This window comes from Cinclus cinclus, chromosome 1 (genome assembly GCF_963662255.1).
Source record: "Cinclus cinclus chromosome 1, bCinCin1.1, whole genome shotgun sequence".
In the NCBI taxonomy this organism is placed as follows: domain Eukaryota; kingdom Metazoa; phylum Chordata; class Aves; order Passeriformes; family Cinclidae; genus Cinclus; species Cinclus cinclus.
In genome coordinates, this window is record NC_085046.1 from 127121532 (window position 1) to 127149338 (window position 27807).

General features: G+C 38.5%; 1 protein-coding gene across 2 annotated transcripts; it reads right to left on the reverse strand.

Annotated features, from left to right (window-relative positions):
• Positions 1 to 4046: 4046 nt before the first annotated feature.
• On the reverse strand, positions 4047 to 27710 carry PIP4P2 (phosphatidylinositol-4,5-bisphosphate 4-phosphatase 2). 2 transcript variants are annotated; one of them, XM_062502878.1, is made up of 7 exons: positions 27512 to 27710; positions 21633 to 21781; positions 20124 to 20230; positions 18306 to 18429; positions 12623 to 12675; positions 6747 to 6837; positions 4047 to 5615 (listed from the first exon to the last, which is right to left on the reverse strand). In XM_062502878.1, exons 1-7 carry the CDS (start codon positions 27615 to 27617, stop codon positions 5472 to 5474), a joined length of 774 nt encoding a protein of 257 aa, XP_062358862.1. In that variant the 5' UTR covers positions 27618 to 27710; the 3' UTR covers positions 4047 to 5471. The 2 variants fall into 2 exon arrangements, with proteins under 2 accessions (XP_062358862.1, XP_062358871.1); XM_062502887.1 differs by lacking the exon at positions 12623 to 12675.
• Between the last annotated feature and the right edge of the window lie 97 nt (positions 27711 to 27807).

The window sequence follows — 27807 nt, forward strand, 5'->3', positions numbered from 1 at the left end:
CACCAGCTGATCCTACTGAACTGCTCCAAAGCAGGGGTAGCTGGAATTGTATAGAGCTATGTGCTTGTATTTAAGCATAAACGTTTTTTCCCTGTCCTCATTCCAGGCCAAACAGTACTATTTGAACTGAAACTGCACAGACAATATACACAGGACTTTTGGGATGGAAAATTTTGATCTAAAATATTAATACTTGACATTATAAGCATCAAAGCAAAGTAAGATAATTAAAGCTCAGAGAATGGAAAAATTGGGCAAGTTAAATACTTTTTTTTTGAAGCATTCTTTCTAGACCATTGGTCTGTCCATCAAAACAACAATAGTGTGCATTATGTTAAAAGAAATGTATTGTTTTATTACTCCTAAATAAGAAAGGTACACAAACTATAAATAGCACTATAGATGTTTTTAGCCCTCTTTCACACTGATTAGAATGAGCTGAGTAATTTTTGATGGAGGAAAAAACAAAAACCAGAGAATGCCAGTGTGTCAGATTTCTCTAGGGAACCTCCTTGGGTTCTGCATTTTCTCCATGGTACTGCATTTTCACTGAAAAACAGCCAGAAAACTCTTGTGAAGACCTGCATGAAGACTGCAGTATACTCCAATAATACTACACAGAAAAATAATATAAAAATAAAATTCGCTACTTATTTCCTATCTAGGCAACTTTGCTAAATTTAACAAATTGAAAGCATGGCAAGAAAGATGCATGGGTAAGAGACTACTTCACAACAAACAATGAAAATTTAAAGATTGCCTTGGAAATACTAAAAATTTAGTCTGATCCTTCTGTGAGGGTAATATGCTGTATGGTATTTGGGCCTGTCAGAAAATTGTCACACAATTTAAATCAGTCCTGAAATTCCATCAGCCAATTTATTTTTCCTAGGAAATATTGCAAAAAAATAAGCAGCATGCCCTCAGAGGCGTTTTCTAACCTCAGTCTCTCATTTCCTTCTCCGATTGTTTGGGGTGGTTTTGGATATTAAGAAAGGCACATAAATCTAAGTAAGCTGGAACTATAACCATGTCATTACAAATTTATATAAATTCATACAAAAGAGCACCTGTTAAATTTACTTTGAAATAAATAGTTGTTTCTCCATTACACTTTATGTTATTGGATAAAATTCTAGTATGCAACTGTCTTTATAACCATATGCATCTCACCTGGCTTTATCTTTTAGCCACTGTTTATAAGTGTTCCCTGATCCACGTGATAATAACTTTACTAAGTCATTGCAATGACATATAGCTTGTCATGTGGATTAATTTCCAATCCATAATGGTATCTGTTACTTTTATTCACAAGATTTAGCTGAACTCATTTCTTTCAAATGAACTATGGTTAAAAAGAACCGTAAAATCCACTATACAGGTCGAGGTCCAAAATCTGTTACAGTCATGTCCTTTTTTTTCCCCCTAAAACCAGCCAACATAAACATCTACAAATGAATATTAAAGCAGAGGAGGTGATACAGGGCTATTTCCCTAGTAGACTCCCCCAGATTCCACTGAAGTATAACATGACAAGCTGCTAGCTAATCAAGCTAACAAGGAGCTTCATTGTTCTAAAATAAAAACCTTTTTGTGCTTAAAGCTGTAGGAAACTGAGCCTAGATATTCTTTTCTTGTTGGCTCAAATATCCATAACAAAAATCTTGCCAATAACTGAAATCGGATTAAGTTCTTCTCTCCCCTCTCCTTCCTGACCTCCATCCAGTCTTTTCCTACTTCACCTTCATGCAATCTGCTGCAGGTTGACAGCCCCAATAAAATCACAAAAAGAAATCTGAATTAAGGAGGCACTTGCAAAGTTTTTTTTTCAAGAAGGGTACTGCCCTGCAGCAAAGCGTGTACAGTGCAGTTGCTCATACTCCTCCAGTACAACTCTGCTGCTGAGTCCTGGGAGAGGGATAGGCACAGTTGGAAGGCTGAGGAACAGGGAGAATTTAATCTGGCTACTGAGACAAATATGATTTGTAACTCCCCTGTAAAGAGACAAGTTTTTTGTATGAAGGGGGATTTGAGAGTCCAGCTTTCAACATTCTAAATATTATGGTTAGAATTTTCTATTTCAAGCAATTTAGTGACAGTAATTTCTCCCACACTGATCTACTTTTTCATAACAGATTTTTTGAAAGGGAAAGTTCAGTCCCTGGCACTGTTCATCCAAATCCCACAGGAAATTCCGTAGGAAAACAGGATGAATTAATATAATGCAATCGCTCAATTTGCTCTCAGTTTCTAACTATAATTACAACAGATATACATCATACTAATCTGACAAAAGTATTAAGTATTTCCAAAAGGCTGGTATGCATGGCTTGCCACATCTTCCCCGTTTGATAATCACTATATTTGAATAATTTTATTGATGTGTTTCTTAAGCTTGCTTAGAAGAATATTTCCAAGATAGTTTTAGAGTGTGTACTTCATTCAGTGTGGAATTTTTGCTGTTGGAAAAGGCAGTGAGATAGATTTGATATGACAAATCATCTTGCTGGTACTCACCTGTTTATTATTCAAGTCCTTTAGGTAAGCTATAAAGATTTTCCAGCACTTCATAAGAAACTTCTGCCCTGGCATTCCCTGTTTATAAAGGCATACACTGAAAGACAACATCCATTTCTTAGCAATTGCCACTAATGATTGCACAGCTGCTCCAGCATCTGCTCCAAGCACTTTATGCTGAATTTCTTACCAGGCTGACTTGAAAGATTTAGCTTTTTACAACATGCTACTTGTGACAAAGATCTCCTGATAACCTGATTTTCAGAAACACTACCCTCTTGGCCTCATAAGATAACATACATGGTGGGTACAAATAAAATCAGTAAAATTTTATTCATCAGTAGGTCTAGAATTAAAAAATTAAACACGGTTAAAGGTCTGAAGTACTTCCTAGTCCAAGTCACAGTTTGTATAAAAGCTCTGGTGGAAAGGAGTAGAGGGAAAGCAGGGAAGGAAAGAACTAAAACCTCAAAGCAGAAGTCCTTAATCAGGAATTTGAATAACTCCTTCCTCTACCTAACACAGAAATAATACCTTGAGGAAAAGACTATTGAAAGTCAACAAAATGAATGATTACAAAACCTGGAAGTTGTTCTAGTAGACTGTATGCACAGGATAGGATTTTTTTTTTAAATTTTAAATTCAGAGAAGTATACTAGATTGATATGTATTTCAGCACAGAACATCACGACTGTGTACAAACAAGTCTGCTCCACAAATGGCCACATCCATTTGAGCCCCTCAAAATCCCATCAGAACCTACCATTACATTTCTTAGCTGGTGAAAATATCACAATACGTACCCAGCAGTGGTTGAAATGTAATGACATTTTATAGAAATAACTAGCATGTTCTATTTTAGTAGCAAACATTGTGCTTGTACCCCGATCCAGACAAATTAAGTTGCTTTGTCCACGTATCATCCCTTCTGCTGAAAAAGGTCAAGAAGAAAAAGAACAAAAAAGACAGGAAATAAAGTACATCTTAACACAGAGGAGAAAAGTACAAATTCCTTTGATTCATTAAAATAACTTTATACCCAGCCCCCTCCCACTGCCACCCTCACTGAAGTTACAAAAGCAGTGGATGATTTTCTGTGCAGCCCCAGCCTACTTTATCTCACAATGTGGAATGCAGGCAGTATTTTGAAACACAAAGCACCAGGAAGGAGTATTCATTGGTTCAAATGCAAGTGAGTACAGCAAATCTCAACAGCAAAGGGATGTAAAAAGCACTAGAAAAGAAGGGAGTCTATTAGTCCATCAAGAAGCCATTGACTCAAGAAAACAGAATCCCAACAGTCATTTCATCCCTTATTTATGTCCTCATGCTTACTAAAACATCACTGATTGCAATTTATTATTGGTCTCTTATATTCCTGAGGCTGCCATTCTGCAAAAATGCAGAGCTCACCTTTGGTGTGCAATACCTTTGTGGTTCCTGTATCATACTAGGAAATTTGTCCACTTACACATTTTTATATACATATAAATAACAAAACACATTTAAGTTTGAATAATAATCTTTATTTCTTTATTAGTTTATTTGTAAAAGGTACATTGTAATCCTGAGCTACTGCTTTTATACATTTAGCATCATACAAAGACAGATCATTTACAGTTTGATCATGTACATTTATTGTGCTCCAAAATCCTTATCCGAATATCATTTTGACTTAGCAGGAACATAGATAATTTAAATTACATGGATCCCTGAAACATCCATATTAATTTACCCATCTGACCCCATTATCTAAATTACTAGTCATCTAAATCACTCAGGACATTCCTTCTGAATTTAGCAAAAACTTGTTTAAAATTATAAAGATGGGCAGTGCAAGAACTGGTCCCTCAATCCTTTGTGAATACATCATTAGAAAAAACTTTGTTTCCATATTCTCTTGGCAAGTCAGTGCTAAATTGACTAGATGTACTTTGATGGAATGGTCCAAGTAATAGTTTACTCATTTTCTTATTACAGCAGTTAATGACAATTTACAGTGTCTCCCTTTGCAGTGACCAGTGTCATAACTCTCCCAAGCAGGGAAAATCTGATGTGATCAGAGGAAAGTAAGAGGCAACCCATCACCATCTTGTTGTCATCTACATGACACTGAAGCATTACAAACCAAGTCATATTAAATGCTTCCCTTAGACCCTGTAAAGGAACTTGTACGAATAACCAGAGTTAAGTTCCACAACCCGAGCATGGCTTTTAGGATTTGCCGGTTAATAAAAAAACTAAACAAAACAAAAACCAACCAAAACAACCCAAAACTTCAGTGCCAGGATCCTTGAGGAGAAAGCATTTATCCTAACTGAAATCCAATCCTGGATAAATGGAAATTTAATTGGACTACCAAAACAGCATCTCTCTACCTGAAAAATCTCCAAGCATACAGTGTTTACAAATGTCTCTCTAGTAACAGTGCCAGTATTTTAAACACTCACAACTTTCATTTCCTGAATAAGGTCACTATGATCTTAGGCAAAAGATGCAGTAAAGCAGTTCAAGCAAAATGCTTATTGCTTAGGTTTTAAAGCAAGCCACTTGAATATAATTTTAGTTAAAATGTTAAGTACAAATGTGAAGCTACTGTAGAAACAATTATAAACACTCTTGCTTTTGAATTCTTACTGATAATCTAGAAAAATGGCAGATTTTAACATAACAAAGGAAATGTAAAACTTAATACTGTCTGTTGAAATAAAATTCAACACCTATAAAGACAGAATTATGAACATGTAAACACAGCTTTAGTATTCAGAGCTAGGGAATCTAGCAGCAAAACAAACTATTTGCATATTATGTAGTGCAATGAACATTTGTTCTTAGAGACCCCCAGTCTTTAAACTACTTTGAACAGAATGGAATCCTTACTGGAAAGGTTTTAAAAGTGTCCAGGATGTAATATCCAGAACTACTAGATGTTCATCTATAACCTAACAATTTCTCTATGCAAAACTATGCTCTGGATAGCTGACTTTAATGGCTCCCCAGTAGCAGGCTCGAATGAGGCAGATTAAACCCAAGAGATAAGCAACAGCCCAAGAAACATAGGTTGCGTGAAATCGCCTGGCGAAATCTTGTGTACCAACCTAAAAAGAGGAAAAAAACAGTGTCAAACATACAACACTATCTGTTCTTCAGGGAAAAGCAAGTTATATTAAGGAGAAGCATTTCAGCACCTTTTCAACTCTGGTAAGGGTAAATTGGGTATTTTGTTAGCTTAATTTTACATCACAAGCTTGAAAGGGAAATCAGGAAACCTCTATTGTCAAGTCTCCAACCCAAGTAGTGTCAACTCCAAGGTCAGAGCAAGTTGCTCATGGTTTTAACCCAGCTAGGTCCCAGATAACTCCAGGGATGGAGGCTACACAAGCCTCTGGACAAGCCTCATGGAAAAATGTTTTCACATAATTTTCCAACTCAACAAGGTCATTAACAAAGGAAAATAAATTTGTCTCTCGCTGTTTTTATTTCTGGCTTTGTTTTTATTAGGGAACCTGGAAAACCCTTCATAACGCATTTAAGACCACACATAAATAATTATTCAAGTTAAAATGAAAGTTAGAGGCATAATGAGAATTACACATATGAATTCATGGGGGTATTTCCTCACATTAACTTTCCTGGGATTCCCAGGTAAAAAGTTGGCTTTAATAAGCCATATGAGGTACTGGTAACCTGGATAGCTTTCCAAGTAACAGAGTAATAACAGAGTGAGCCTTTTCATTTGTAGATAGCTTATGAACTGGTTTTACTCTTCACAGCTTGTACAAATGACAAAGACACATATTTTAGTGCTTGGAATCCCATTCACCTCTATTGCAGTTGAACTTACATTTGTAACTATCCAGCAACATGTATTTCTGGAAACCTGGAAGTCTGAGAGCTCTAGCAAGAGCAAGATGTTCCCGTATTTCTACAGTGAAGTGAACCATTTTTCATAAAACTCAAGTTTTTAGATATGAGGAACCAAATTTAACATCAGAAAAAAAAGGAGATTATCAAAGTGCCAGAACACCTTTTAAAAAAATCATTTTTCATTTCAGAAAAATTAATTTATTCAATTATTAAATCCACAGTTTTAATAGAGATGACAAAACCTACACCAGTTCAGGAAGTTTTACTCAAATGCTGAGAAAAGAGCTGGTCAACTAAGAGAACTCCTTTGAACCCATACACCCCTGCACACAGCTGCAAATTTATTGTGGGACATCACTCACAGTTAATCCAACACCAATGAAGATGCATATCATTCCAATTGTGATATATGCACAGCAGCGCCTCCGTGGCAGCGCACTTCCAACAGAAGAACTGTCCGAAAACAAATGGTATTGTAAATTAAAGGCAAACAAAAAAATCCCAAGCCTAACCAACAAAATGACAACCATCACAAAAACTACCCTACCATCAACAAAAACTGTTCAGTCTCAATGTGGGGGATAGAAAAAGAATGACAATACACATACACCATCTTAAGTTTATAGAGCTGAAAGCGAAGTCTACAGCTATACTATAAAGCACAGGACAGAGTCCTCATTTTTATTTTAAAGGCGAACTACTGGTGATTGTCTAGTACCAAAAAACCTAAGTGCTCACAAGGAAGGAAGTGGTGCCACACCCACAGTAAGACTGTCTCTACCTTCTGTACACACAGTGCAGCCCAGTAATTGTCTTGGATAGCCTTTGGATGGCAAAATTCAAGTTTGCTTTTCAGCTTCCATGCTGGTTGCAAGACACTCTTCAGACTTTTAGTACATCAGCATATGGCTTCAATACTTCACTGCATCTAAGTAACTGAAAATAACTTCTGGCACCCCTACATGTCATTAATAACAACCTTCACTATCCATTTATTGGATACTCAATACTATTCAGTGATTAAACTGCTCTGAAGATAAATACAAATCACTTTAGTTACAGTCATGTAATGTTTTTCCACATTCAACATCTCCAAATACTGAAATTCTTTAGGCCATTAAGTTAACTTGAAGAACATAAGTTCTTCTTACTTTGCAATTTCTTTCAGTTTATATGAGCTGCACAGATCACTTCTGACAACCAAGGTAAATAAATCCCCTGGAAATTCTGTCATTCATCTAGACTATGAACTCCAGGACAGACAGCTGTCCCTACCTGCCAGATCAAACTATTACAGTAGTTCACTCAAACAGAATATAAAATGCAAATAAAACATTACATTATTTACTACAGGTTAGAAAAATTATTCCAGAAGCTCAGCATAGTTTAGCAAATACATCTTGAGTCACATATCTGCAATCACATACAGCTTACTAAGGAGGAAAATAGGAACATTATTTAAGCCCACTGAAGCACAGTTAAAAGGACTAGAAAGCCAGAAGTGCTTTTATAAAACATGTATTATCTTAGAGGTGGTTTTTTTTAAGCATCCTGAAGCATGCTATCATTAGTTAAGTACTTCATCCCATTCTGGGAGATCAACACACCTTTGGAAATAGTGTAATGCTTTTACTCATCTCATGATAGTTCAACTTATTCAAGATAAATGAATTACAGAAAAAAAGCACTGCTAAACAACTGAAGTAGCACACACGTCATATGACTGACCAAATTTCTGGCTCCAGTTAATTAACCACATAGCAAGGCCTCATATGCTTAGCATGTGACTAAAATTTTTTAAGCATTTGTCTTAGAAAGCCTTCAAATAGATTGCTTTAAGCAGCTTTACTTCAACGTTATTTCTTTAAAAGGAATTTCTGATATGCTCCAAGAGAGAAAAAAAAAAAAAAAAAAAACAAACACCACCACAGTCCTCAAGCTAACACACTGAGCTTCATCTTTAAGGGCAAGAGTTAAATAAAGTGACTACTCACAAGCCATTTTCAGAGGAGCTGGAAAAGTTCCCAAACAGTACTGCTCATTAGCTTCCACGGGGAAGTTACTTGCTGAGCAAAACCTCATGATACATAGTGAAATGGGACACTGGAGTGTGCCTGGGGTAGGATTAGGGTAAGAGAATTCCCAACTGAGCAAATAATGGGATCTTACCCTCTCACACACACCTCCACACACTCCCTCAAAATCCACTCTATGGCCATTCTTGAAAAGGGGTATGTTGCTCAATTTCAAGTTACGTGAGTTAAAAATAATAAAACCAAACAGTAGTTTTATAAAAGGGAAAAAGGGAAGAGACTGTGTTTGCCGAACTGACCTGAGGTTCCCTCCTTTGCAGGATTTTGTGGCTATGTACTCAAAGTTAATTCTATTACAGAGCTGGATACCATAAGCTAGTAAAAATGTCATGTTCAATATACCTAAAACATACATGATATCTACTGTGCTGTGTATTGCACACAAAGTTCATTCTATCCAGTAAAAAGGCTGAAGGAGAAACCATCAACACAAATACCACTAAATGGAAATGTAAAAAATGTCTCAATTTAGCTGCTTTTCTCTTTCCACAGAAAGTAATGATTAAAGATATTAAAGTGTATCCAGTCACGTAACAGACCCAGGAGTCCAAATAAATCATTATTAATTTTTCACTCCCAACAGTGATGTTAGCCACTGGACCCCTCTAGATGGTGAGGCATCCTCTACCCACCCCAAATTACACATAAAACCCCTAAACTAACTTAGAATAAAGAAAATTGAAATTCTATCCCAAAAACCTAACAACTGTGAAAACTCTGACAACCACATCAGGCAATATTAAAAATGGGATCAAAAGAATTTTTTCATATCACAGAAGCAACCAATTAGTTCCATTGGGGGAATAAGAGGGAACTCCACAGAGCTATCTAGAAAGCAGCAGTTCCTTCTTTCTGAGCTGCTGCTGAGGAAGCAAATACACCTGCCAGAACTCTGGGCAGCAGCAGCGGATATAAAAAAGATACCAAATCCAATATTGCATCAGGGAGTAATTAGAAGAGGGGAAAACTGCCACATGGGAGAAAGGCTATAAAAGAAGTAGCACAGGAAGGAATGCTGAGTCTTTTGTGTTCCAAATAATAGGAATTATGACCAGGATTTCAAACAAAAACTTCAAATTTTTTCAAACAAAATTTTTTTGTGCTTTTAAGAGGAAAATTAAAATGCCAGTATTTTGAAGGTGACTAGCACTGGTAAAATTGGCCTCCACAGTAGTGATGAGATTCCAACACCTCCCTCTTTCAGAAAAGTCCTTCATGGGGCAAAGGTGTTATAAATCCATTAGGGTTCATAGTTTTGGCAGACCTTAAAAAGCAAAAGAGATAGGTTCTATAGGAAAAAAAACAGATCTGGCATTCTAAAATAACCACCTGTACCATTCAGGTATTCTTTCTAGTAACTGAATTAATGAACTGAATTTTTTAGATGATTCATTACACATCTTGAGAAAGAGAACAGCAAACAAAAAACCAGTTTCTGCTTCTTCATCACTAAATGAGAAAAATACCAGAAGCCTTCCCTGAATCTCTCACTCTTGGAAAACAAGCTGATAAACATCTGGTATTTAAAAATACAGAAGAACACTAAATCAGCAAAAAAACAAAAAAATAAACCAAAACAGTTCCTCCCCCACCCCCATTCCCAGGTGTGACTATAAAATAAAACTGTATCATGACAATTTCCTCACTAGCTACATTTATTTTCCCAGTGCAAGTAAGGGCCTGTGTCAGGCAGAGCCACTACACATCATTAAGGCTTCTGCAAACACCTTACTAAACTGACATGACAGGTTCATAGTCCACTTCCAAAGAGACTTGGTCATTTACCAAATAAGACTTTATTCTCTACATCACTATTAATTTCCTACATGTCCCAAGTTATTTTGCAAGACAAAAAAAAGTGTGTCACAGAAAGTTCTATCACAATGGTAGCACACAGATGAGATTAAAAACAGACAAGAAGATCCCATTTCCCCTTACATTCAGATATGAGAGGTTCCTTTGTTTACGTACTATGAGGCATGATGACTTTCTCCCTGAACACTGCTTCATTATTAACTTTCATGCAATAACTTCTGATCTTCCCAGCAGTTTTAGAAAACATTCTTAATATAAAGATCTACTATCCATCAACCAAATAAAGGTCACAAACAAACTATTTGTAGAGATTCACTGCACTTTTAAAAACATTTGAAACAGAATTATGGATCCCAAAGTGTCAGCTGACATCTCCTTGAAAAACTTACTGTTGGAGTGATGCAAGGTGCTTTTGGCTTTAGTCTACACTGTCCTTTTTTCAGTGACAATCATCAACTTAACCAACATAAGGAATGAACAGGTCTACATCTGACTACTCAGCTACTAATGAAAGAAGTTTTGCATTAATAAGATGAAACCCTACATTCCCTTCTAACAACTTGGCTGTGATAACCTCTGACAAAGACCTGATAGAAAGCAGGTCACGGCAGTTATTTATTCCATCATGATGACTCAAAGGTCTGTCTCACCTATTGCTGTGCCCTAAATCCATGTATCAGAAATGTTTATGCTGCTGGAAGTGCAGAACTCCCAACCATTGCATCTCAAATGCGGGAAAGCACCAAGCAACTCCTTCAGAGCTAAACTGCAATATTCCACGGTTTGCATCCTCAGCCCAAGGACAGACGTGCCCACTTGTTAAAATTTGTTTTGCATTCTGCAATACAGTTGCCACGCAAGCTGTAATTATCACAAATTGCACTGCAGAGAGGCTCCTGCTTTTCTACATACAGATAGCATGCTTTGTACTTTATGGAGGAAAATACTGTGAAAACCTTTGAGTTTGGCTAGAATTTAAAACAGAAGCAACATTAATCAACAGAAGACAGACCAAAGATCACATGCTGTGACTTTTGACTGTTGCTTGGAGTGTGGTTTATTTTGCTGCTGTTATTGCTAGGGTTTTTACTGTTTGTTTTGGTCTTTATAGTTAACCCACCAAATAAAACTGACCTAAAGAGAGTCAAGAGAAAAGCTAAGGTCAGCTAACAAGGGTGACATAAAATATAAAACATAATTGCAATTAGCTTTAAAACAAACCAAAGAGTAAAACTCCAACCCCCCCTCATGGACTGAAGAAACTTAATGTATTAGTACAAATGTCCCTGCAAAGCAGCATCTCAACAAGACTGAGTTTATTTAACCTAAGCAAATTAGAACATATCCACAACTCCACACTGGGCTGCTTATACCCCTGAGGTTTAATACAGCACCAGACTGACTTCTCTATCAAATACTCAGATAAAAACACTTCAGTCAGTGTTGAAGGCCAGGCCATGCCCACACCTACAGTACATTTATCCTAAGCTTTCCCCTTCCTAAGGGACCTGCTACTTTTCCTGCAACATGCAACACAGCTGAGGCTCTCCAATCCTGCTGGAAAACGTATTTGCTCCTTTAACTGGAAGTCACACTTGCCTGTCAGAGGAAGACAAATACTTAAATAAATCAGCAGGATATGAAGGTCTTTGAATTAATATTTATGTCTTATTTCACACCCTGTGGCCAAGATCCCATACAAATTTAAAGTATGTAACTAGTGCAACAATTCAAATTAAGAAATCCTGAGCCAAACAAATACTCAAAAAAGGAGGCCTTAACCAAAATGCTTACAGCTCTTGTATTCTAATTTTTCTCATTCTTCTTGAAGTAATAACAAATGAACAGACAAGTTATTCCACAGTAATTCATAAACATTAAACAAGCTAATGAATTATGATGCTTAACACAAGTTAGCTGTTGAGTTTACACTGTCACTAAACCATTTTTCAAATCAATACAAGACTATTTCCTTTCCTCCCTTTACAAGAAAGCAATTCAAGTTTTACCTTTCAAGACAACATCTGATTACTACTGTATGAAGAGGTAAAATTACAAGGACATAAAATGTTAATTTCAGCAACCCATTCCTGTCTATTGTTAGCAGCTTATTTTTGCCTCTATAAATTCTAGCAGAGCATTTTCATAAATGCAGGTGGATTTGCCAAAGCTACTGATTTCTGCATAAAGAATATCTGCTTTAGCCTTGAAGTTCAGATAAGCACAGCAAAATAACCAGCACATTCGATACATTTTACTCCAAAGACTTAACAGAAGAAACACTGGCTACTTCACAGCAATTCACATAACCTTGCTTTCAGAGAACTTACATTTTTTTGCAGTGTGGACATTTTGCTAGTGTGTTAAATCTCAGTTCCATCCACTGTAAAAATATAAAAAGAAAGGTTGAAACCTGACCTGAGAAAAACGTTATTGCACTTAATGTTAAATGTCAAAATGAAAACATTTTGCTTCTCAAGACTCTCTTTGACTTGTTTCCTTCTATAAATGGGATGCCCTTTTGTCAGTGGCAACATCAGATTGGGATTTCTGTGTGAACGTTTCCCATGACTTGTCTTAGTATTACAAAATTTGCTTGACGTAATGTGGTTGTATTCACAGGCATAGTACGGGCAACATTATAATATTAATAGTTTTCTTCTCTTACTTGAAGACCTTCAATATACCCTGAATCAAAATAAGCATGTTTTCTTTGGCACAATTACAGACAGAAGTATTTTGCAATCTTTTCCCAACCCTTGCATCATTTATGAAAACTAAGTTATGGGTACACAGTAAGCTGTTTTAAAGAATATTTCAGAAAGTAGATATCAGGTTTTACATCAGTGAAATGGAGAATGCTACTGGCTACCTTACATGACTATTAAAAAGATGATACATAAAATAATACATGGCAGGGTCACCACCTTCCATGCTCAGATGAAAAACCTATGTGGGAAACAGCCTTAGTGAAAGCAGTGCCTAGAACTAACTCAACCAGGGGATAACACAGTGATATACTCACTTAAAAACAGCAGGTGCTGTTAAATTTCATTCTGTGATAACAGTATTAAGCAAGCATTTAAAACATGTTTGCCTTGATCAAGAGAATAAGGATCTTTCTTCTCCCTGTAAGGAGTTATTTTGTAACTCTCTTCTGTCACCTTTCCCAAATGGAGGAGGTTAGTTGGAAGTTTTCTTTGGTGATGCAAAAGTCACACTGCAAGTTAAAAACAGGGGAAGAAGCCACAGCGTAGATTCCCCATTAATGCCTGCCTTTTCCCTGTGAGAAATCTGAAGCTGTCCTACTGAAGTGAATAGTGTGATAACTGCTACAACCACTAATCAAAATCAGAGCCCACCCTCATATGGAAAACAGCACCAACCTACAGCAAGCACCACTTAAATGCTGAGAAGAAATTTATGATTTTATGAGCAAAGAAAGATGGGTCTTCTCATGCCTTGTGATTTTGCTGTGAGCAAAGTTTTAAACTGTAGTATTTATTGAGTATTTTCCTACCTCCTGAACATTTCCCTCAGTTTTATTTACTTGGGGATAAATCTCCACTAAAAAGAAATCCATCTTTTATTTTCTTGTTCTGAAGTATCCATTTACACACGTACAGAACAACTACGTAACTGGTATTATTTGTTTACGAAACTTGACCAAACTGATTTAGTAGAGTTCTATTTTATTCCTTAATAAAACTTCTGTAACACTCCCCACCCAAGCAAAGCTTTTTAAGAGCATTAATTCTACTTCCACATTCCTGGCAGAAGAGCCAGTTGAGTATTTTCTGCATCCCTTCAAAAAACCTACTCAATTTCCCTTAAGTCTACACAGTGAAAGTGGGGTAAGATGCAATTGTCAGTACTGGGGATTGAGAGAGGCCTCACCAGAGCAGTTATTGCAGCTTTTTAAACTTCAATTCCAGAAATAAAATTAAGTCTAATTCCAGTATCTATCTTTTACCTAATTGTAATTCAGCTTCACTTCTATACACCAGTTTTGATTCTGTATCACATTATAGGCAACCCATTTTCTTGGTTACTCACTAATGAACTTTCCAGAATTTTAAAATTTCTAATTATTTGCCCAAATTATTGATGGCTACAAACTCCAATGCATTCGGGCTGCAAATATTGATGGAAAAAGGAGTAAGCAATAATCTGTTTTCATTGATAGTTACCTCCAATCATATTAGCACAGTGGGGAAAGGTTATATTTGTGCATTCTAAATCATACTTAAGATGGCAATTTTTACCCATACTCCAGACTGCTTTAAAGTACCTAATATTGATTTGTGCTGTTAAGTTACAGTTACATGAAATTTAGCTCTCCACCGAGAATACAATGATTTTTTTTAACTGGAGCAATACAAAATATAGCCAAAATCCCTGGTTAGATGTACTGAAACACAGATGAAGAGATGAGGAATCCAGAGCTTCTCAATATTTCTATAGTGGATAAAACCAGATATCCACCAAAGGAATTACTAGAAGAATAGTCAAACCTTTTCTTCTAAGCCTAAAATAGTTCTCAGTGTATTCAACACAAGACAGTGAAGAAAAAAAGAAAAAGCCCAAAACAAAAAAGTACATATATACATACACATTCCTACATACAGCTGTTTCTGCAAAAGAAGCTTCCCCTCCATTCCCATCTGGTCCTTTGTGAAAGCAAAATACTTTCACAAACGAAAACATGTCTAAGTTTGCTGAAAACTTTAATGGGTTTTCAATTCAATTATTTCAGAAGAAGTAATTTTCATATTTGATTAGTTTATAAAAACCAAAATTGAAAAAGCACAGGGCTTCATCTACAGCCTGTGGCTTCCATAGCTCGCTCCTGGCTCCTTGTCCCTGAGGTCCTTCTGAAGCAGGACAGTAGCAGGAAGATGGCAGAGAAGGGGAGGACACAGGGACAGCCCTTCCTTGTCCCCCATTTCCAAAGACAACTCAGCCTCTGATAGCCACACACCACTGCAGGCAGAGGTCCCTCAGAGAAGAGTAGCAGGGAATGCCTTACTGCTGGCAGAAACAGAAACTTCACAGCCCAAGTCCAAAAGCTCTCCAAACAGCCCCAAACAGATCAAACTGATATTTAGCAACACAGCTAAACCCTCATCCTGCCCTCCTTCTCTATTCTATCCCTTTTTCCACTTGTCAAGTCCAACAGTCAAACAATAGAAACCTTAACACAGGAAGAACTTTATCAGATTACCAAGGGGAAAAAAAAAATCTGCTTAACAAGATGTGAAGTACTGATAGTTTGGCTACAATTTCCTTTCAGTACTAAACCATTCTTCCAGCTAAGACAGAGAAACTTTAAGGCACTCCATAGCAAGGAGTATGCTTTTCAGAATTTGTGAAAAACACGCCCCACTCCCCACTACCGTGTGCAGAGGCAAAATTTTTTTTTTTTTAAAGGAGGTGAACAAACTGATACTCTTAAAAGAACACAGAACATGACTATTTGACTTTTCCATCCCAGGGACTCTAACCTTGCTTGTCTATTTTATTTATTTTTTAACTGCCAGGTAAAGTAAAAGGAATAGCCTACTGAGTTGCTGAGAGATGCATCTAGCACTACATATTTTCTTCACAACATGGAGATACCAAAGGTAGAAATTCTAACTCAGAAACTGAGCTTCCAGGCTGGCTATAATCCTTTTTTGTTGCTTCTCTGTTCATTCTCAATTCCAAGCAATTTTCTGATTTTTCTTAACTAAAAACTTTATTTACAGAATCTCAGACTTAATTACAGAAAAGAGTAGTAACAAAAGACTGGTGGGAAAGCTGTGGAATATGAAGGGAAAAAGGGTTTGTTTCTTGATAACTCAGCATAAAAAAATAGCAATCGTCAAATTTCTAATGGTTCAGAGAGTTTCTTTTCAACATATCATGAAGTGACAAATTGGTCTTATCCTGGCACACAGGACTAAGAAGTTCAGTTCCCTAAAGCAACCAGAAGATATGAAGTCACATGCACAAATGCCAAACTAGAAAACTTAACATTTTAAGGCATAATCTAGAAGTAATGGGCAAACCCAGACTTTACGGGTTTGGGTTTTTTCCCTCATGTTCACCTGAAGTAGTTCACAGTGTAACCTACAAAGTTAATCTGGACTGTACTTATATAAAGGAAATAGGGAATCAAGACAAGTAAAACTCACATGCTTGTCAAAGTACCTAAAGAAAGGCTAAAAAGAAAAGGCAAACAGAAAACCCAGTTCGGCTATCTTCAGTTTCAGACTACTGTTTTTCAGCAAAAGTTATAAGAAATTTTGCATTTTTTTAATATATAGGCAGAATTAGTAGACAGAATATTTCTCAAGGATCTCTCTAATGGCTTTCCAGTTAGCACATTACTCGTAAATTCCTCATTATATTCCTATTTTGCTTCAGGGAGAAAAAAAACAACCCAAAAAAAAGCAGCCCTATGGGCCATCTCCTGCCCCCTGCACTTATCACCTACTATAATAGTTAAGACATTACAGCACCTAAGACATTACATTAATAGTACATACATGTACATAATACATACAATAGTTTAAGACATGACATAAATCCCTGGATTCAGCTGGGAGTATTAATTTTCTTCTTAATAGCTAGTACAGTGATCTCTTTTAGATTCAGTAACAATGGTGGTAACAAGCTAAAGTTTTAGCTGTTGCTACGCAGTGTTTACCCTAAGTCAAGGACTTTTCAGTTTCCCATGCTCTACCAGCAAAGAGGTGCACAAGAAGCTGAGAGAGAGCACTGCCAAGACAGCTGAGCTGAGTTGCCCAAAGGGATATTCCATACCATAGAACATCATGTTTGGTACACAAACTAGGGGGAGCTGGCTGGGAGAGGCTGATCACTGCTGGGGCACTGGCTGGGTAAGCAGGTGGTGAGAAATTGTATTGAACACCACTTATTTCTCTTGGGTTTTATTCCTCTCTCTCCTTTCACTGCTATTAGTATTGTTATCATCATTAGCAATACTTTTTTTCTGTTTCAATAATTAAATTGTTTTTATTTCAACCCACAAATTTTACCTTTTTCCCAGTTCTGTCCACCAGGGCAGGAGGGCTGGGTGGTGTTTGCAGTGACCAAGCAGCTGCATGGTAAGGCACACGGGGGGTTAAGCCATAAAAGCACCTCCCTGATGCATTAACCTGAAGTATAGACTTGAAGCACAAGCCCATTCCATTGCAGAGCCTATTACAAGCCAACCCTTCTCTCTCTGCTGGCACAAGCTGACATGGAGTGGCATTCCCTAAGCTTCCTTTTTCCTTGCACAACATGCACTTAAGTATTCTCTGATCTTTAAGTATTTTATAATCCCTTGTTTCAGGAATACACCATCTCTCTCGTGACTGTTTTCTTTAACTGTACACCTTACCTAGTCACTCCCTACAATTCACAAACCTGAAACAAATTCAGTCACTGCTGGATAATGAAGCCAAAGCCAGCTTACTTGTGTACTGAAATCAAAATTCAGGTGTGGCAGCACCTTGTCCATTTAGAAGGCTACAGAGAGTTCAACAGCACAAGAGCATTTGTGCATCCTTCTACTTCAAAAATGGGATCAACTGTCACTCTTGCACATAAACCAAAACTCTAGTTTTCCAACAACCTACAGATATGTCAACGGCAAGTGCCATAACCAACAGCTCTCTGGGGCTCATACACCAACAACAGAACTGCTCTCTTAGCCACTGCAGAAAACAGCCACCCCGTAAGCCTAAACAGTACCTGGAAGACCAACTTCCTTTTCCAGCACTCTCTCCACTCTCACATCACAAAACATTAACACAGACTTTGGGCATTATCTATCTGTGTACAGCAAGACCACTGAAACCCATATAACCAAATACAGACCATAAATCCATAATAATGAGTACAGAAGTTTTAGTTCCTCAATGATGCCAGAGAGTGAGGCAATACACTGCTAAAACTGCTTACAACAAACAGCTTGAGGGACATCACCATGAGGCGAGAAGGAGAATCTGATGCTTTACTTACAAGGAATGTATTTCCACAGTGCCCACACACCACTCTAGTTCCATCAGGTTGAACTGGCAAGGCAGGTTGAGCTGGCTGCTCTTCTGGAATCAGCATTACTGGACCAAGAGTAATGATGCGTCTACTGTGTTAAGAACATTGGATACACATGTAATTAAGCTAGCAAAAGAGAAGGACGATGCACTCAAGCAATTAGCTCAGTCAGTACCAAATATTTTTACACTTTGAAACTATAATCTATTTGTTAAACAGCTGATGCACCCAGTTTTAGTCACTCTCCAAAGTGTTTTCAGTTTTAAAAATGCTCTCTTTCCCAATAAGATCAGCCATACAAGCCTAAACCCTATAGGGATCAAAGACTTGCAAGCATATGACAGACATGCTCAACAGAAAAATGAAAACTTAATACCCAGGCTGAGCAAGCCTGAGAATTGAAATGTACATACCCATGTGAAACATGTAGAAAGAGCAAGGATCTTCCATAACCTAGTTCTCCTTCCCACACTACTGACAACCATGTCAATATAAGAAGCATATCCATCCTTGCACAGTAAAAATTCCATTCAAATTCAGTAAACTAAAAAGGAAAACCACCCTAGGTTGACTAAATGAAATGAATTTACTTTAAATTATTTCCTTTTATGTTCAATGTGTTTCCAAATTACACAATTTGTCAGTCCAAAATGGCAGTACCCAAATTAACCTACTCAGAATGAGGATGAGACTTCTTAGAATGAAAAAAGTGAAGGGGAAAATTAAAGCAATATTTAACCTCTTCCATCTACAACTAAAACTGTATTCTGAATGCTTTTCTTCAGTCTGGAATCCTCCATTTAGGGCATATTCCCAACTCTCTCCTTTGAAGTACACTACACCAATTTTGCTCAGTTTCTAGCAAGACAAATATATAGACTATCTTAGGAAAACTGCTTAGATGTATGCTTTTGAGATCTCAATAAAATTAAGGAACTTCTGATTCAGTTTAGATACAAACCACGTGATGTATTAACTGAACTATCCCATGAACATTTTTGCACTCTGAGAAAATGTTTGGAATGTTTTGAAGTCCTACTCAACAGAGCATTAGTAAAAAAAGAGTAACTCCCACAAGTCTCAAACCATGTTTCAAAACCAGAACAGCCAATAGACTGGTGACTAGGGCACTTGGTGGGGTGGAACTCCCTACTCTGCAGACTAAGCCTTCCTCTCCATTTCTCCTGTTAGAGCTGCACCACTTAAAATCAAACTCCTCCTACCCCACTGGAATCCTTAACAACTTAAGCCAAATGATAAGAAGAATCACTATGGCAATCATAACTGCTTTTTATAACAAGTGTGTATATTAAAGTTGAGAGCTGAGAGGAGAATGGACATTCAGCATAACTAAGGAGACCGAAGCCAAGGTACTACTCAAACTCCCATTTCACTCCAAATGCCTACTCTGAACTTAGCAAAATGAGCATTCTGTGCGGTTACAACAACTAAGTCTCCAACAAATTATGAATGTTAAGTTCCAGAAATGAGAAATGGATTTTCTTTTATTGTTCTTTACATTATTTTTGACTTATAAAGTAGTTCTATAATGAGACACAGATCTGAGACTAAAAGAAAAAGAAGAAACTTTTTTTCCTCTTCATTCTTAAAAAAAAATATATTCAAAATGGACACTAGCACTACCTGGGTCTGCAGCAATTCAGTAATGCTCTCCAAGTGTCCATGTAAAGAGACAGACGCTTGAACCTCTTTTTAGTTTTAAGTTTTCAACACAAAGACAACAGTTACTTTAACATCTCAAGACATAGAGTATTTTATTCTTACCAGTTTGGTCTTGGACAACCTATTTTCCGAGATGTATCCTTACAGATAAGGAGACAGTTACATTGACATCTAACATACTTCTTCCCTGAAGGAGGGTTTTTGATTGGCTAAACAAACAAACAAAAAACAAAAATTTAAAAAAAAAAGAACCACAACCACCAGAGAACACACATTAGAAGTCACCGCAATTCAGTTTCTTTCCACATAACAGGATGACAAAACAGAACAACTTCAGTAAAAATTCTTCCTAATAGAGAAATACACTTCCTCTTACAGAGGAAACTTCAGAGTCAACAGAAAATTAGAAATTTTTCTTTCTTAAGAAGTGAAAATTCCCTTATTAGAACAAAAATCCTGCAAACTCATGGAAAAAACATTCATATTTCAGCAATGACAATTCACGGCTTCAGTTCAGTTACTTTTTTTAAAATGTGAGCTTAAAAAGTGATATATTAAAAAAAAACAAACAAAAACCAACAAAACCAGTCAAAACATCAAACAACCCTTCTTGCCTGGTACAATGGCTTTATTCAACAGTGAAAGTATCACAGTCTGTTTCTTAGTCACTAAGAGAATATGAAGGCATCACTGAACTGTAATCTTATTTAAACTGTACTGAAATTATCTTTCTCCAACCTGGGAGTCAAGTTTCAATGTCCCTTTCATGCAGCAAATCAAAAGGTGCACAATACTTTGTTTGGCTTGAAACATTATACATTGGACAGGAAAGTGACTATCAATGGCAGGTTCTCTCTCTTTTAAATGGAAAAAGACTTCCTGCAGTTTTAAGGCTTCCCATTTTCAGGATATAATTTAAAGTTCTTTTCATATAACAAATATACAATAAATCCATATAATAAGCCTAATCCAGTGTTTTTCATACAAATGCTTGCAGTAGCTGGAGTAGTGGGGCACTGCAGTATCACATCCCAAAACTAAAATTGGCAGGAGGAAAAAAATAAAAGTAGGAGGTCTAATAGTGTAGGCTTGAATTAAGAGAAGAAACAAATCTGTCTGTGATCACTGGAAAAGAACCCAGGACTTATAACATTTCAAAGTTATTTTATTGTGGTCTGTTACAAGCCAACAGAGTGACTAAACAGTATTTCAGGAGAAAGGCATTCATCCAAGGGAGAGGTGTGGGTTCATCACTGTTTCTCCCACTCTTAGAATAACTCAATTCAACACTGCTCTTCATCCCATCAAAACCACTTTTACCCTTCTTTACAGAAGCGTAATTACTTAAATTACATCTTTGCTTTTTGTCCTCCTCAGAAGCAGACATCCTGCACAGCCAGCTCGACCACATGAAGATTTATTCTAACTGCTTATGACCATCCCTGTGGCAGCATGCCTCGAGCTTGCACACCAGGCACACTGGCAGTCAGCTGGGCTGGCTCATCCTTCTCCTTGGGGGTGGCAGGAAGGGACCCACCCTGCCCAGGTGAGGACATGAGTTCTACACCCAGTGCCCCCCACAAAAAGGAAAATGCTAAAAATCCATTTTACCGTAGCTTCATTGCAGACTGTGCATTTAACCACATGTTGGTGTAGCTTGCCATCCAAATTGATCAGTGACTGGCACACACGGCAGTTTATCACAGGAACACCACTGGCATCTGGACTTGCAATGGCAGTGTATGGAGGGGGAAGCTCTGCTGCAAGAGACAAGGAAATCTCAGCTGAAAAACCAGAGGATCCTAAAACACTTCCAGCAAGTATTGTTTCTAGCAGTCACAGGCTCAAACCTCACTGTTTAGTATAAACATAGAGCAAAACTAAATTTGCTTTCCCCTTCTCCACAACTTCTGTGTACACAAACACTATCTATAGTTGTAGGTAAAGCAAACCAGCAATACAGTAAACACAGTAAATCACCCCAGAAATCTGGATCCAACAAAACTCGTCTATATAAGTTTATTTCAAACCAACTTTTTGCAGTCCTCAGAAAATGCACAGAGAAAAAAAAACACTAATAAAACCCCAAACCTACTACAGATTAGTAGAGACTGGCCTTTGAAGAAAAAGACCCCAGAAAAGAAAACAAGACACAGGTAGGAAGAGTCATAAACAGCATTCACAAATATCTAAAAAGACTGCAATACAGACAAGTGTTTATCATATATTAGAAGATACTGCAGGTAAAAACACATAACAGTTAAAAAAAACAGGTCTTAGGATAGGAAGTAGCATTAAATGCTTCTTTTTTGAGTACAACAGCAAATTTATGCTGTCTTGAAGAAAAAAACCCTGAAGTATCAGAGTTTCTGCTTTGAAAAGTTCCAGATATTTTTCTTGCTCAGGAGCCAAAGTACCAATGCACAAGAAGGTCTTCAGTCACTTTGGAGAGGCTAACACAAGGAAGGCTTTAAAGGCCTCAGGTCTCCAGGGAAGAGAAGACTTCAGTCTCCAGCTTTGTCAGTCACGAGCCCACAACACAAGAGGAATGAAACACTGAAGATTCTCTGAGGCTTAAGAATCCATGGAATGAAAATTCAATACAGCAATCTCTCTCCCAAGCACATCACCACAATTCTTTGGCGTATAATAGCAACAACTTTTATTTCATCAAGAAATTCAGGGCTTTTCAGGTAAGCAAATACAAAACAGGCATATTCAGTAGCTCATATTTAGATTTTTTAAATACTAGCAGTTTGAAATGCTCTGCAGCCTTGGGCTTCAATAGGTTTTTCAAAGATTACATCCAAGCAGCTAACAAAACCTTCAGAGAAGCAATGAGAGATCAGCCATTTACCAACAGCATTGAACAGAGCAGTACCTGCTGGAGGGTGTTGAGGGAAATCACAGACTGCTATCAAAGCTGACAAGCCTGAGTATTAAATTTAAGCCTGTAAGAAAGCACTCATCACTCCTTTACTCTGTCTTGAAGTGAATGTCATAAGCTGGAGGGATACAAGAAACCCTGTCTGCCCTTCAGATCCAAAAGTCATCACACACCTTTGAAGTGCATGCTGAACAGCCATGCTGCTATCTCTTTGTAACTTAGTCCATACATGACCCAGACCTGTGCTTGGTTTTAACTCAGAGACAGCAGGAAAAAGATGGATACCTTGAGAGTCTCAGAATCACATCTAATATACTTGAATTATTTCAGATGAGAAACAAAAATAACTTATATGCAGCAATAGAATTCTGAATTCATGACCCTAACTAATGCTCTATTTCTTGAGGAAGTGAACTTGACACGTTCAGCTCTGATACACTAGTTACAGAAAACATCCTTAAGAAATATCAGGTAACAGTACTGTTATTTCTTCTGTTTCTGAGGAAATACATTCTGAAAAAAATGCAGCATCCAGAAAAAAAAAAAAAGTATCAGTATTTTGCAGTACCTTGATGCCCTATTTTAAGTAAGGCTGCCACATGCAGGACATGAGACATTACAAGGCATTAAAAAACAAACACACACAAGACAAAACCCCAACCCACACACTTTGGCAAGTAAGAACAAGCTCAAGCCTACCAGAGCACCCCAGAAATAATCAGGTTAGAGATTTAGATGATGAGGACAGCAGTTTCTTAAACATCATGGCAAAGTCATGGCTGCTGCAAAGGGGTTTTGGCAGTCAGCAGGCTGCTTAGCTGCTCCTGCAGTGAGCAGCTGGCACTTCCTGGCTAGGGGAACAGGCAGACACAAAACAAAAGGCATGTTCCAAAGACTAAACACCAAACTCTCTGCCAAGACTCCTCTACAGTTCACTCCCAGCTTTAAGGTTGCTTTTCTGAAAAGCAACAATTGTTTTACAAAAGTTCTTGACTTTGTCCTCTCCATTTAAAGTGTGACAGCTCAATTCTGTGAGCTGGGAATAGGGTGGATGTACTAAGGCAAGCAATACCAGAAAGTGAAGAGACACAACCACCAACACTTCAGTTTTCCATGATCCTGGAATACTTTAAAAATTAGCAGCCATACCTTCTAGACATTTATAATTTTCTATAGCCCATTTCCAAGTGATATCTCTCAGGAGTTTGAAAGCTGGTTAAGCGAGGTGTATGAGCCCCTACACACAGTGCCAGCCACTTCTTCAGCCTCATACTGGAGCTGCCTGGCTTCCAGGTAAGCAGCCTCGCTGTTCCTGTCCTGCTGGCTCAGCAAATATCAGATAGCAAGCGAATAATGGCTGCTTTTCAGAGCTGTGCTGCAGCAAATAACATTTGCTATGGAGCAGAAAGCATGAGGTATCTTGGCACTGCGACCTTCATGCTCAAAGAAAACATGCATTTTGAAGAGCTCCAAAAAGCAAACCAGCAGAAGCCACCAAAATTAAATGTAAAGTATATTGGCGGAGAGTAAGGTGGTGGGGGATGGTGAACAGGAAAATAAAGACATTGTCTCAGAGTCAGCTGCTCATTACCCCCTAATAAAAAGGTTTCAAAGCACATTAGCATACTTTGATATGATTTTTTTTTCTGACAGCTTGAATTTTAGGCTAACTAATATCTAAAACCAATTCATAAAGGTAAAGGTCTGTCATGCTGGACATGACTGGGTGGTAAGCAAGCTTCACATACACACATTTAATCAGTGAATTCCCTGCTGCTGACATACCAGTTTGCAGCTATACTGTCATTTTTTCTAAACAAAAGAAAAATATTTAAAAACCAACAAAAAAGAAAAGCCACCACAAAAAAACCCTCCCCTATCAAAAAAATAACAACAAAAACACTAATTAAAAAACACTAATTAATTCCGCAAGATTAGCAAAGTACCCTACCATGCAGTACATCTGACTCCTTTCTCATCCCTGCAGAACAGAGATGCAGTGGAAGATAGCCCATTTGCAAACTGAGAAATTCCTTATGGTGCCTGTGCACTTTCCTCCCCTGGTAGTTGAAGGGTGGAAACCACAGAGAACCACTTGCATCCTACCTGGGTCAAACAGAAACTAGTTTCATTTGATTAAAAAAAAAAAAAAAAAAGAAAAAAAGTATTCTTTATAATCACCTGTGAGGGGGTGAGTAAGGGAGAAAAAGGATTGATGCCTTGTAAGTAAAAAGTAAAAGTAAAGTAAAAAGTAGAAGTTTTGATTGATGCACTAAAAAGGATTGATAAATCCTAAAAAGGATTGATACATTGTTAAGAACTAAAAGTCTGGAAAAGGCCCCCAAAAAATCTAAAAGAAACAAAAAAGTACTGACTAACCATCCTACTACACAGAAGAGAATTGATAGTTTCACCCTTTGTCAATGTAGTGACAAGTTTCTTAAATACTGTGGCCTGCATCCACACTGAAAAGTTTTTTCTTGCTTGCTCCTTGCTTGCTCCCATCATTAAGAGCAAAGACAGCCACTACCAGGATTCAACCATCCAGCAGTTTACACAGGGAAGGGTCTGCTGGGTCTCAGCTGCAACTCAACAAAAAGAGAAGGCTACCTTCAAACCATGATCTAATTTAAAGTTCAGGACAATATACTGGGCACAGTAAACAATCACAGGGACAAACCTATTAATGTACATTCAGGTGGTAGTTTTGACACCAAGGGCTTCTTCCTCCTTCCTCTGCCACTCCACACTATTCAGGTGATGTTAATCAAGGAAGCTCTGCAGAAGGAGCTTGCTTTGGAAGCAAACCAAACTTTTCCACAGGAATGATTTTCTTCCTCTAAGTCTAGCCTTGTGCTAGAGAGAGTAGACTGCCAGTCAGCTAGAAAGGCAGTTTAGTTTGCACAGATCCTTTCAGTAAGGAAAGGACTAAGGAAAGCCAACAGAGCAAGGGAAGTAGAGCTACTAGGCCTATTTTGCAGGCCACAGCTCTGCAAAATTCTGTTGCACAGCTTTCTGAGAGTTTTGCAGAGCAGTTCTGAAGTGCTACCTAGTATGCTTGCTTGTGGTCTGATTAATCAAGATATATTCGACATTCAAGAAAGCTCTGCATTGGTTCCTCCTCGTTTTTGGGGAGAAACCACTTACCACAAGCAGCACATCCCACCGCAGGTGCCCCAGCAGTTATCTCAAGTGACAGATGCCCACCGAAGGCGCAGGAGGCCATGGCTAGCAACTGAAATGAGCATTTAGGATCCAGCTCATTTCCAGGTCATGAGTTTCACCAAAAACAACAACAACAACAACAGACTGAAATATATGTAAAAGTAATTGTTGCAGGAAAAGGATCACTAAAAATAAAAATATCAAATGCCAGAACACAAACTAAGATATGTATTTTTTTTTGTTTTACTTAGGGGTAATGCCTATACTAAAAAACTTACGGCAAAAAAACCCTATATAAAAAGCCAAAGCCTCCAACCTCTGCTGTCTCTTAAGCCAATATTCCTTTGTCCAGTTCAAATCAAACACCAGCTACAGCCCTAACTGAAATACATTTTCAAATCAAGACAAGAGAACTGAGTTTAAATATCATTCAAAACAGACAGATGCTCACCCATTCTAGTTATATGCCTGCCACGAACCATGAATCTATACAGTTAATAGAAATCGTTAAGAAAGGGCCAACACACTGGACCTACCAAAATAAGAACTGTAATATTACAATTTAAATGGTACTGCTAGCAAAACTACTCTAATCTTATTTAGTCTTCATTCTTTCAGTTTTCTCCACATCTCAATTTCTGCTCCAAAGCATTTAACTGGGGAAAAAAAAAAATACCCCTTGATGTACTTTGATAACATTCCGATTTATATTTTCTAAGTATTATTTTCCTACCTACTAATTAAATGGTCAGTATTGATCAACAAGATGAATTTTCCTAAGCTCGTGCAAGAAAAATAATACCATATAATTATGCCAACACTACAGATTTGTAACCGCAGTATCGGACTTGCCTTAAAAATAAAGCCCAAACCAGCTATGGCCTTGAAACGTGTTTGCAAGGACATCCTGGTGGTTTTGGACTTCAGCTACCACACGGCACGGAGCGCCGCCGGTATCCGAATGCGGCTGCCAGGACGGGCGCTGCCCGCACCTGGGCACCCCGGGGCCGCGGCTCCGCCGAGCTCCAGCGCTCGGCCCCGCCCGCAGCTGAGCTGTGCTCAGCGCCGGCTCTTACACCTAATCCTGCTCCCAATTAATGGGGAAACACAAGTCCCGCAATTACCACGCAAGCTGCGGCATGCGAGCGAGTTATAATAAGCAGACCGGTTTGGGCTTGTTCTGCCCCTGCGAACAATTTATTATAATTTCTTCTATTTTCCCCCCTGAGCCGCTCAGGCCGGAGCGCGGCGGGGAGCAGGGCCTGTGGGAGCGGCGTTACCTGTTGTGCCTCGCCGCCGGCGGCCCCGGCCCGGCCTCGCACCGCCGCACCCGGGCGGAGACGCCGCGTCCCCCGCCAGACACAGACACAGACACAGCCACGGCCACAGCCACGGCGCCGGGGCCGGGGCCACCCCCCCTCCCGGAACAGCTCCTTACCTCGGGGACTGCTGTCCGGCAGATAGGGCGGCGCGGTCGGGGTGACATTGCCGGAGCCGGGCGCGGAGAGCAGCGGGGAGCGCTCGTCCACCCCCTTGGCGGCCATGGCTGCGGCGCGGAGGGCCCTGCCCGCTGCCGGGCGGGGAGGCGGCCGGGCCGGCGGCGCCGGGGAAGGAGAAGGAGCGCAGAGGAAGGGGCTGGGAATGAATGAGAGCGGGGCGGGGAGGAGGGACGGCGGGGCGGGGAGGAGGGACGGCCGGCCCCCGGCACGGGGTAATGAGCGGGGCAGGCCGGGG

Coding starts and splice junctions, on each gene's coding strand:
- PIP4P2 (XM_062502878.1), bottom strand. CDS start 27,617: ATGGCCGCCAAGGGGGTGGACGAGCGCTCCCCGCTGCTCTCCGCGCCC. Junction 20,231..21,632: donor CAGTCTGCAATGAAGCTACG/GTAAAATGGATT, acceptor TTGTTTGTTTAG/CCAATCAAAAACCCTCCTTC. Junction 18,430..20,123: donor GGTTGTCCAAGACCAAACTG/GTAAGAATAAAA, acceptor TTCTTAACACAG/TAGACGCATCATTACTCTTG.